At 30.5% G+C, this 11,893-nt stretch overlaps 1 protein-coding gene and 1 non-coding gene across 2 annotated transcripts; one reads left to right on the top strand and one right to left on the bottom strand.

Moving 5' to 3' along the window:
• The first annotated feature begins 3,967 nt into the window (after positions 1–3,967).
• On the top strand, positions 3,968–4,053 carry TRNAY-GUA. Its single transcript is given in 2 exon segments — positions 3,968–4,004; positions 4,018–4,053. It is a non-coding gene; the product is annotated as a tRNA-Tyr (tRNA).
• Positions 4,054–4,535: 482 nt separating this feature from the next.
• LOC107031992 (ubiquitin-conjugating enzyme E2-23 kDa-like) lies at positions 4,536–9,235 on the bottom strand. Its single transcript, XM_015233533.2, has 6 exons — positions 9,142–9,235; positions 8,967–9,046; positions 7,336–7,450; positions 7,190–7,242; positions 6,962–7,090; positions 4,536–4,852 (listed from the first exon to the last, which is right to left on the bottom strand). Exons 1-6 carry the CDS (start codon positions 9,183–9,185, stop codon positions 4,722–4,724), a joined length of 552 nt encoding a protein of 183 aa, XP_015089019.1. The 5' UTR covers positions 9,186–9,235; the 3' UTR covers positions 4,536–4,721.
• Between the last annotated feature and the right edge of the window lie 2,658 nt (positions 9,236–11,893).

Genomic DNA, 11,893 nt, shown 5'->3' with positions numbered 1-11,893 from the left:
CACTCTCTTAAAGAGCGTGAACAAACTAAAAAAACGAATATAATTTTATTTTTACAAGAATTTTAGTATAAAATATATTTTTTTTATTTTTCTTATTATTTTAACTTTTTCTCCTTATTATTTTTTTCTTTCTTCCTTCTTCAAAAATTCATTGTCATCTTCATTAATTATCACTTTTCAATGTCACTTTTTACCACAACTCCATCTCTCTTTTATTCTACTATTAGTTTAACTCTCTTCAATTTTAAAATTATATCTAGATATTTTAATACACTTTGAACAATGTGATAAACCCATTAGATTTCAAGATGATTTGTAGACATTATTTAGTTTTTTATCCAAATTCTAATTAAACTTTTTCAATTTTTAGAGAATTCTTATGCTTTCAAAATTACCATTTCTAGTTTTGAACTTATATGGAAATGAGATAAATTAAATGATGATACCTTCAAAATTTTGATCTTTCTTAGAAAAATAATTAATTTTGTTATCAATAACTCAACAAAGTCTAAAATATAGTATAATTTTGGAAAGTAAGAAATTTGACCAAATAAGAAGAAGAAAGAGAAAGAAAATGGAGGGGCTCAACTTGATATGGGTGTGGGGTTAGGTGAGGATACGTCAAAAAGTAAGAAAAAAAATAAAGAAAACGTAAAATGAAAAAAATATTATTTCAAATTAAATTAACACGTGTCACACAATGATTGGTGTGTGATTACACTTGCCATTTAAAATCTAGAATTGATCCAAAAATGATGTATAGTTAAGATGTCTTTTTAAAAATTTGGGACAATTTCAGGTGTCACTTTATGTCTTTTCTCTATCATATTATATTATAAGTGAGAGGAACTCAAGTCAAAAGTTGAATTACCTTTTTACCCTTTATATATATAAAGAAATTATATGTTCAACATTAATAATTTTGCAGTAAAAATACTCATAATTATGAAAAAAAGAATCAAATTATAGATATTTTAGCCAAAAATTAAAAGGACTTATCAATTTTCAACTTAATTTTTTTTACCTTTGGTCTTCATCTACATTAATAATACTGCATAAAAATATTATTCATAATTATGATTTAAGTTAATAGACTCTTCCTTTTCTTGAGGCACAATACTTCTTCAATTGCTTCATCTCTTGTTTGTGAGCAAAGTGATGAAGATCAAAGGTAAAACAATTAAGTTGGAAACTGATAAGTCCTTCTAATTTTTGGTTAAAATATCTTTAATAATTTGATTCTTTTCATCTTTCCTTACCTTAGGTTCCTTATTTAAGTCATCCAAAGAGTAACATGGATTTCAATCCCGTTGAATCTTTTTACTCAAATATAGTGGCGAAACCGTACAAGGCTTCATAGCCATCATCTTCGGCTTCTTGGGTGCCATGTTATCAGATACAAGATTTTCTCGAGGTTTGTTATTATATTCAGTGTACAAATATCCCGAAATATTCGCATTATGTTGATGATTCTTAGAACTTGATGGAATTTTTTCAGGCTCAAAACTCATTTATAAGAACATGTGGATGTCATCCTGAAATATTTGCATTCTTTTGATGAATCTTAGCTAAATGAAGTTGTAGAATAGATTTTTGTTTTTATAGTTTGAGCTCTTTTACAAGGCTATTCTGTCACAAGTTTTAATGGCTCTAATTTTAACAAACACGGTCAAAGTTATTACTGTAGTAATATAACATTTTTTTAGTGAATTCAGGTTTCTATATCTTAACTAATGTCTTGTAATGTTGGAAGCAGCAAAAGATTGAATCCTCTTCAATATTCTACCTTCATTTGTACATATCTCAGTTAGATTTCATGCAGAGATTAAAGAATGAAGAAGATCAAAATGTTGTTGAAATTATCAATCTTTAGATTTTTTGATAATAATTGTATGAGACAAACGTGCAACGCACGTTCTAGAAAATTTGTATTAGTATAAGTGGGAAGCTCCATAGATGAAAAGTTGAATTACCATTACCCCTAGACTAAATTAAACATCTAATTAATTAAATAACATTAATTATTTTTTGAATTATTTGTTATTTATTAGGAAAAGAATATGAAAGAACAAGAGTCAATTAGGATTTCTTATATTAAATATAGATATTATGGGATGCTAGAAATTAAATCTACTTTTTTTAAATGAAATAACAACAACAACAACAACAACATCAGCAGCAGCAGCAGCATCAGCAGCAGCAACAACAACAACAACAACAACAACAACAACAACAAAAGCAACAACAACAACAACAACATATATATTATTAAAAGTCGGGAAAATACATAAGTTTCCCCTCAATCTATGTCCAAAATTCCAGAGACACACTTATACTATACTAAGGTCCTATTACCCCCTGAACTTATTTTAAAAATAATTTTCTACCCCTTTTCAGCCTACGTGGCACTAGCTTGAAAGAAAATGTCAACAAGCGTTGGGCTCACAAGATAGTGCCATGTGGGTCGAAAAGGGGTAGAAAAATATTAATAAAATAAGTTCAGGGGGGTAATAGGATCTTAGTATAATATAAGTCTGTCTCTGAGATTTCGAACAAAGGTTGAGGAGGTACTTGTGCATTTTTCCTTAAAAGTCAAAAAGAGTTTAGGAAAAAGTCAAATTTTTCTTTTTCCCTATATTAAATTAAAATTTTATAAAATATCTAATTTTTTAAATATTTATCATTAATTAAAAATATCATATTAAGTTTTACAATGATATGATTAATATGTATTTGAGTTTACATATGGATTAATTTCCTTGGTACTACCACTTAATTTAATACTCTAGGATGACTTATCATTTTTCCATACCAATTTAATGTTTTAAAGTTCTTTTCAACTTCTAACATTAAGCTTTCGGGATTTTATAAATAACCAGATCATAAATCACGCTAGACTAGATCCATTGGTGTTCTCCCCTTTTGCTTCTAAATTCATCTTCAATGTGACTGGTAAGGTTCCATTAATATTTCTCATATGTCGATTCTCTTAACAATCTATTAACTTATTATTATGCTTGATTAGGAATTATTCTTAGGCTGCTAATAATTCCATCACGGCATACATAGTTTCTTTCTTTATAAATTGGACATAAAATGTTAGTCCACTAGATTTTCTTATGAAATTTTAATTTATCGATTATTCTTCCTTATTCATATTAATATATTGCTTTGTTTAACCTTTTTCATTTTGTACGCATATGATGGCATGTATATTTTATTATTTTTTAAGTTTAATTGAGTTGATATTACACATGTTTCTATACATAAGTTAGGCCTATATAAATTTTATATAATAATAAAGATCAAACATGCAAGGCACATTCTCAAAACTAGTTAGTAAATATGCTTAGAAGTATGTTGAACATAAATTAATTATTTCAATTAATTAAATTGATCAATAAACATAAATCGATTATTTAGTTTTCTTATGTTGGTCAAATTTATATTTTCAAGGCTTATCTCTCTTGGATAATATATGAATAATAATGTTATTTATGTATTGATTTTGTGAAATGATGGGTATTATTTTAGTATAGAAGAGAAGGGTTAACTATATATTGTGAATTGCAAATATATGTCCATATAATGCAATAGCTTTGAAGCAGGCTACCATATCATCTTTTAAAGTTCTAAATAATATACTGATCAAAGATTGTAAGGACAAATTGTTCTACATTCAAATACGTCACTATCCAATTACATTAATCATTTGCAGAAATTTGTAATTTAGTTTTGTTACTTGAAAACATGTTTTACGAAATTTGTAATTTAGTTTTGTTACTTGAAAACATGTTTTACTCAATAACATATATTGTTATTCAAATTTTATACCAAATGAAATTGAATTTACATATAGAAAAAAAAAAAACTTGTACTAATATCAATTGTAACACACCATTTTGTGAAAAGACTTGGTTATTATAGTTTAATAATTATAATACTTTGTAGCATAATTACAGCAGCACCGACCTTAGCTCAGTTGGTAGAGCCGAAGACTGTAGTGGTACTGCTGAAATCTTTAGGTCGCTGGTTCGAATCCGGCAGGTCGGAATTCTTTTCTTTTTTTCTTTTTTAAAGAAAAAACGCAATAGATTGTTTTTTATTGATTAACTTATTCATGAAGTAGACACTTATCAAGTCAGGCGGAAACTATAATCCAGAAAAGTCTTTTTTCGTGGTTCATTGAGACATTTTTATGTAATTAATTCATTCACGTAGTAGACTTTTTATATGATTAGTTGAGTTGAATGTGTAACTAAGTATTTTTTTTTCTAAAAACATCAAATTGTAATTTATTTTTAAAAAAATATATATAATAATTACTTAATTTTAAAAATACATCCATTTGTTTGTTACAACTTGTATGTTAAAGATTGGCAGATGTTAGTTAACCTGCTCTTTACTCTCCCTGCCATGTCAAAATACTCTGTTGCAGTATTATCAAAAGCGAACAAAGCTTGAAGGTCTATTGGAGATTTAAGCACAAAATGTTAATAAATATCGAGCTCTAGAAACTCAATTATAGAAAAAGATAAATGCGCGAAACACACACATAAAAGAACATGAAGGATATCAAACATCAAATTTATTTACATTAACAGAAGAGGGCAACTTCTTTTAGAATCCCCTTCACAATCAATAGTTTTTTTTTTAACTATGCAGTTCAACAATAGGACAAATGACATGATTTACAGATAGTAATCGAGATGATGGAGGTATTATGGATCAACAGGGCCTGCCATTGCCTCATCATCTGAGTCATATTCAGCTTCACTTAACTCCTCGTCACTCGACTTGTCCTCCGGGACAGCTCCAACGTCTTCTGGCTTCGCATATTTTAGACAATATTCTGGATAAACAAGCATGTTCATGTTAGAAATGCGAAAGGATTTAACTTGTATCTACCAACTGTGTAATGAAATTTTTACACTCTTTCTATAGAATGTCGCCTTATTTTTCAGGTTACGAATTCCACAACCTGATAGTTCCAGGATGCATCATTAGAGAATGTGATGCATCATAGTTTCATTTCAGAATGTAGGTAGCAACTATCTGTGTAGTTTAGTTACTGAAGGAGAAACGAGCAGGAGACGGTGGCAACATAAATCTAAACTACTTTGCTCTGTTGATTTTTCATACAATCATTTAGATAAGGTCGAAGAAAATACTGGAATGATGCTCAACAACCTAATACACTGATCTCATAGATTCTGCAATAGATTAAAGCAGTAAAAATGTATCTTAACATCCAGAAGATAACTTCGTTAGGAAAAGAGTACCATCTTTAGTGACAAAAAGGTAAGAGTGCTTAGTTAATGACTTGATGCTTAAGAAGTTCCATTCGAATGGCCTAAACTTTTGAAAGGAGAGGAATGTGTGACACAGTGGCATTCTATTAGAAGCTATGTTGCTCGGACTCTTCAATGTCGACGAGTGCATATTGGATCCTCCAAAAGTAGTGCATTCTTGGAGGATCAGACACTGATGCAGCAACAATTTTGAAGAGTTTGAGCAAACATAAATTAGCAGTAATATGTCCAAGCAACATCTGTGTTGAATCCTTCAAAAATGCACTACTTTTGGTGGACCCTATACACTGGACGACATTTTGAAGAGTCTGAACAACAGATTTTTTCTGCCCTTACCAAATTTCTAAGCAAAATACCCACATGATAGACGTATAGAAAGAGAAATGTAGATTCTTAGCATTAATGAGGATGATGTTTAGCTCAATAAGACATAATGTCTATACTCCAAGTCAAGCAAACGAAAATAGCCTGCCAAGGCGCAAAGAGTTTTTTCATCTGACTTCTTTCCCGGGAATGTTCTGCTAACTAAGGTAGGTGAGGAGCAACATTTTGAAAAAGTATAGGAGAACACAACTGGGGTTAGCAGACATAAACATTACCTAATTTTTGGCATGCCTCTATTGACTAACATTATTTCATCTTTATTTCCTACTGATGAATTTTCCTCACAGGAAAAAAGAGTTGCTTTATGTAAGATAAGTATGTCGATGCCGTGGTCGAAGTTTCTAACATGGAGGTCCCATATATAATGGAGTAAGAAAGCTAACATACTCTCTGCATTTCACCTCAAGACTAGACCAGATAATGGAAGCATTAATAGGTTGGTTGACTTAAGCGGACAGCATCTGGAAGTTCCCTTTTTTGTAGCTGCCTCTAGTAATAAACCAAACACATCAGATTAGGACTGATACAAAGTAGATTGAGGATGCTAAGACTCCGCAAGCTATTTGGAATGCTAGGAGTACGTTAACTATGAATTTTCTTCACTATCAAAACAATCCATACCTAAGTCGCCATAAAGTTGGTTTACCAGAAAGTTTCTATATTATTTAGACCATACTTCTCGATCAAATGAACATCTTTATCGAAGCAGACTCATAAATTATACACTGCAGATGACCAACAGAATGAAAATGCTGATCTACCTACAACTGTGTCCCAACTAAAAGGTCTGTCCTGCTTTAAGCAGCAAGTGCCAAGTGGGGGCAATAATTGATAGTTAGGCCCATATGTTGTTGTCTATTCACCCGAACTTAGTCTAACCATGAATAGTTCAAGAGAAGCTAACTTAAGAAAATTTTATCTACAATAGAATGCTAACATAATCAACGCGCAAATATCAAGAAAACAAAGGATAACCAATTCCCTAGCAACCAATCAAAATTCAAAGCTACAAAAACAACATACCTAGTATAGTCCCACAAGTGGTATCTGGGGAAGGTAGAGTGAATGCAGACCTTGCCCCTACCTTGGCAGGTAGAGAGGTTGTCTCCAGTGGACCCTAAACCAAACTAAAGCTATGAGATTTTAATTCTATTGAGTCTACCTTACTCAAAGATTCAAGGACTTCTAATAGTTCGTTCTTCTCGTCCACTTAAAGCAAGCACAAATTTTTGTAACAAATAAGCAGCTGATATGGATCATTATACCTTTAACTCTTTGTTCATATGCAGTTCGGTCTCGCATCATCAGGGCAGCTGCCTCCCCATTCAATGGGTCCGACGGGTTAGGATACAAGAGAAGTTGTGGGAGAAACACTTCAAACACATTTGTCAAATCTGTGGAATTTGTTTCAAAACCAGCTATGTTACTAAAAAGGAAGTTGGCGGAAAAACCATAGAAATTTCAAAATCTAATCATTGCTCATATCCAATTACCAAACATGGGACTCCAGGTCTGGTTGATAACATCTAAACAAACTGATCCTGAGCTGAAAAATGATAATCGTTGAAATTTCAGACTTCAGCTAAAACAACACTAGAAGGATGAAATTATCTACAGAATTAAGCTGTTGAAAACTCACATCTCATCAACATTTGGATGGTACATTTTATTAATAAAACCAATTGACGGAGATTTATACGGGTATGCATCTGGAAGTTCCACCTTTATTTTCCAAACTCCACCGTGATAAGGACCTGCAAAAACAAGGGTAACTAAAAGAAGAAACTGAAAAAAGCAATATTCCATCCCCAAAAGGCGGACGCAATGTATAATCAACGAGTTCAACTGAAGCTAGCAGTGTTTACGCGGTTATTTACTATTATATATGTGAAAACCACTAAATTTTCAAAAATATTATCATCTAAAACCAAAATGGCAAAAGAAATGGAGGTTGAACCATCAAGTCCAAATAATGCATCCACCTTTGCCCCTCCCTTCTTCATATCCAATCATCATCCCACAAAAAGGAAGATGTAACTTGAAGATTATTAGTGAATTACCAAACAGCAGATACACGAAAAAGGTACATATAGAGCTAAATATAATTCCATTATCCATTCAACATAAGGACCCAAGAAGCAAACTAGATTCATAATCACAAAGTGTGACTATAAAATTAACAATGCCAAATAAAAGGGTAACCCGGTGCACAAATCATCCTACGTCAGCAAGCTTCGGGGAAGGCCTCACCCCAAGAAGCATAAGTAGATTCATAACCACAAAGTTATATTATAAAATTAACGATGCCAAATAAGGAGGACTTCTTAATTCAACCTCTCCTAACAACAACAACAAACCAAGTGAAATTCCACAAACTGGGGTGTGGGGAGGGTACAGTATACACAAACCTTATCACTACCTCTCCGAGTTACAGAGGTTGTTTTTCGGAAGACCCACCAAGCAAGTCAATGCAGTATTTAAAATAAAAGCATGATAGCTAATAGCAAAGTAGTGAGAACCATAACAACAACAACAACAAGGTGAGATCACCTAAACGCAATAATCTACAGATTTTAGATACCAAAAGACAAAGACTACATGAATATACTAATACTACGACCAACACGGAGCTCTACATTTCCACCCAGCCAAAGACGTGAATAGGCTAATAATAATACAAATCTCAACTACCTACTAACTCTCTATCTTTATCCGCAACCTTCATATCCTTCTATCTAAGGTCATATGCTTTTTTGGGGTGTGGGAAAGGGGATTACAATGTGGAAAATCGAACTCCCACTAGCAAACTTAACATTCAGTAACCAAACAACTAAGCTACTAAGACTCTCCTAAGATCATATACTCAGTAAGCTGAAAATGCATCATATGTTGCCTAATCACCTCTCCTCAATACTTCTTTCGACCTACTTTTGCCTCTCCTCTACCGGGTCATCCACACACCTCCTCCTCAAGTGTCCAAACCATCTCAGTCTCTCTTCCCTGTCTTATCCACCAAAATCCTAAATATCCTCATCTAATCAATTCATCCTCACCCAAGTTACCTTCAATATTTTTTTTTATCTAATTTCCCATTGAAGATTTCAAACAAAAACCAAAATAGAGACCAAAAGAAAATACCTCTTCAAGTTACAAAAAGAAAAACTCAACAAAGACCTTTTTAAATAATAAATGTCTTAAAAAGGTAAACATTTTAGTATATATCCTAAAAAAGAATGCAAATTGAGATAACAATGTTAAGAGGAGATTTACTTTCAGCAGGTCCATGGAAATGCACATAAAACTCCTGCATCCCATCATTGATCATTTCAACTTTGTAATCACTCATCATCCTAATTCAACAAAACAAAAATTGAAAATATGAAACAAAAATAATAAACCCCAAAATTAATTTAGACCAAAAAAATAAATTGTTAAGAGATTTTACAGCTTCATCAAGTCCATCTCTCTTCTTTTGCTTGGGGAAGACATGATTTTTGGCTCTTCTTTTTGGTGATTTTTGAAGATAGAAAAAGAATCAGTTGCTTGTACAACTCAGACAAGCAAAATAAATAGTCCAGACATGAGGGAGAAGAAGGGATAATATTTGTGATTTGGCATATTAAAATATTACCCTTTTTGTTTTGTCTTTAATTTATTTATGTAACATAGTTACTTTGACATTAGAATTTAAGAAAATGGAGATTCTTAAAATTCATATTTTAAAATAAGTTGTAGATATTTATAAAGCTATAAATTATTTCATAAAAAGTAAAATGAATCTGTTAAATTAAATTATTATTAAATATAGATATGTATAATATGTTTTGATATTAATTAAAAAAAATGAATCATATAAATTGAGATATACGAAATATGTATATATTGTATTAAGGTTAATCAGTTATAAGCAATTTAAAGTTGGTGAGATATTATTTTATTTAGACACTCAAGCGAAGAGGGTGTTTGAGTTAACTATTTTGAGTAACTTTTGACTTTTAAGCTTTTGTAATGTTTGGAGAAAATTAGAAAAGATGAAAAGTATTTTTAATAAGATAATTTAATTAGATATGTTTGATTTTAATTTCGAAAAAAAAGTTATACATATTTTTCGTAGTTAACTTAAGTTAGCCACATAAATATAGCATTATTTATATTTATATGCATCAACCTTAAATAGAAAAATCTTAAGATTTGAGAGCTTATTCAGGCTAATGCTAATTAAAAAGAAAGTAATTTTACACACATTTCATAATATTAAGAGTTAATTGCACCATATTTTGAGTTTTTTTTTTTCAAATTACAAACATTTCTTAAAATTTAAGTACTTTGGATCGTGTTTTAGTTTTAAATGCATCGCTCACCGTCTTAATACATGGTATCCCGATTTCGAGTACACCACTCAATATCACAACTCACAATACATCGCGTAGTTTTGATACATTGCATAAAATAATGTATCCGATCAATAAATCGTGTAAAGTGATGTATCTGAAGTAGGAGGGAGAGTAGAGATTTTTGTAATTTTTTAAATTGTAGAGAGAAAGTATGATAAAATAAGTTGTGTATAATTTTTCCTAAAAAATAAATCGCAGATTTTATGTGATTAATTTAACTATTTAATAGATAAAATAAAAATGTGCATAAAATAAAAATTCAAAATTCAAACAAAAAAATCTAATTAAAACACTTTATATTTGTAAATAAAATGTTGAGTGTTTGAGTGTTCAAATAAAATATCTTAACGGGTTGTTTATGTATTACTCCAGTTAATTATTTGCATTATAATATTTAGGTGGCTTCAATTTTCAATATTCTCATCTTTCTTATGTCGACAAAATCCCCTTCCAATTTGTTTCCACTTTTTAATTCAAGCAACATTGTAATCACTTACTATTGTTTTACAAATGACAATATGAAATGGGGTTACATCAATTCATGTCCTGCCAAACAAAAGGTTAGGCAAAATCTATTCTTTGTGACCAACTTCTTTCTCATCAAATTATATGTTCTTTTATCAATTTCTTTTTTCTCAACCTTGAAAGTTATGTGAAGCATTAATCAATTCATCATTTGGTCACCCTCAACCGATCTGATATAGTGCATGAGATTGCTCTTTCCTTAATCAGAGATTTCAAATTTAAATATTAAACATGAAAAATAATCTTAAATAGAAAGCGCTACCCCCCTCCCCCCTCCCAGAAAAAAAATGAACGGGACTCTATCAAGGAGAATTTGAAATATTCAATCTCCACTACTAGTACTGAATACCAAATAAAAAAAAATCATCCTCTTATCATATCAATTGTAAAAAAATTAAAACTTTTTAAAGAAATTTAATCATATTTTAAAAATGCAACATAAAATAAAATATTTTATTTAATACTATATGAGAAATAAGTTTTAAGATAAAATGTGTCACATCTATAACATGACTATGATGATGACACATAGAGTATTGAAAAGTTGAAAAAAGTAAAGATTCATTACACCTATTAACATGACTTTGATGAAGCATAATGTACTTAAAAAAATGAAATAAATATAAGATGCATTACATCTATAAGTAAATCATATTTTAAAAAATGCAACATAAAATAAAATATTTTATTTAATACTATATGAGAGATAAGTTTTAAGATAAAATGTGTCACATCTATAACATGACTATGATGATGACACATAGAGTATTGAATAGTTGAAAAAAGTAAAGATTCATTACACCTATTAACATGACTTTGATGAAGCATAATGTACTTAAAAAAATGAAATAAATATAAGATGCATTACATCTATAAGTTATAATTAAAAAAAACCTTTTTTGCTAAAAAATTTAAAATGTGGTATTTATCGCCAATAAAGTCTATAGATTGTGATACTGTGCCATTTTTTCTAAAGAATAATCAAACTTGTCCTCACTATGATTGTAGGATGCACAACAATATCTTGGGCCCAAAAAATACAAAATTCAAATAAGTCATCAGTGACCATCCAAAATTGGCATAAATTATCACTTAGACACCTTAACTAGGCTTTTTTCATTCTAGACATCTCATGTCATGCCTCGTTGTGTTAGTTTGACACTTTTTGCTGACATGACATAGTGAGTGAGATACACTCACTACCAGCGCGTGAAAAAACTTCTTTAATTCATTTATATTTTATTTTTTTGTCCTTTCCCCATTTTTTAACCACCATCT

The sequence above is a fragment of the Solanum pennellii genome, chromosome 10 (genome assembly GCF_001406875.1).
Source record: "Solanum pennellii chromosome 10, SPENNV200".
NCBI lineage: Eukaryota > Viridiplantae > Streptophyta > Magnoliopsida > Solanales > Solanaceae > Solanum > Solanum pennellii.
This window is presented reverse-complemented; position numbering and strand designations above follow the sequence as displayed.

Coding starts and splice junctions, on each gene's coding strand:
- LOC107031992 (XM_015233533.2), bottom strand. CDS start 9,185: ATGTCTTCCCCAAGCAAAAGAAGAGAGATGGACTTGATGAAGCT. Junction 9,047..9,141: donor GAGATGGACTTGATGAAGCT/GTAAAATCTCTT, acceptor TTGTTGAATTAG/GATGATGAGTGATTACAAAG. Junction 7,243..7,335: donor CATCCAAATGTTGATGAGAT/GTGAGTTTTCAA, acceptor ATCATTTTTCAG/CTCAGGATCAGTTTGTTTAG.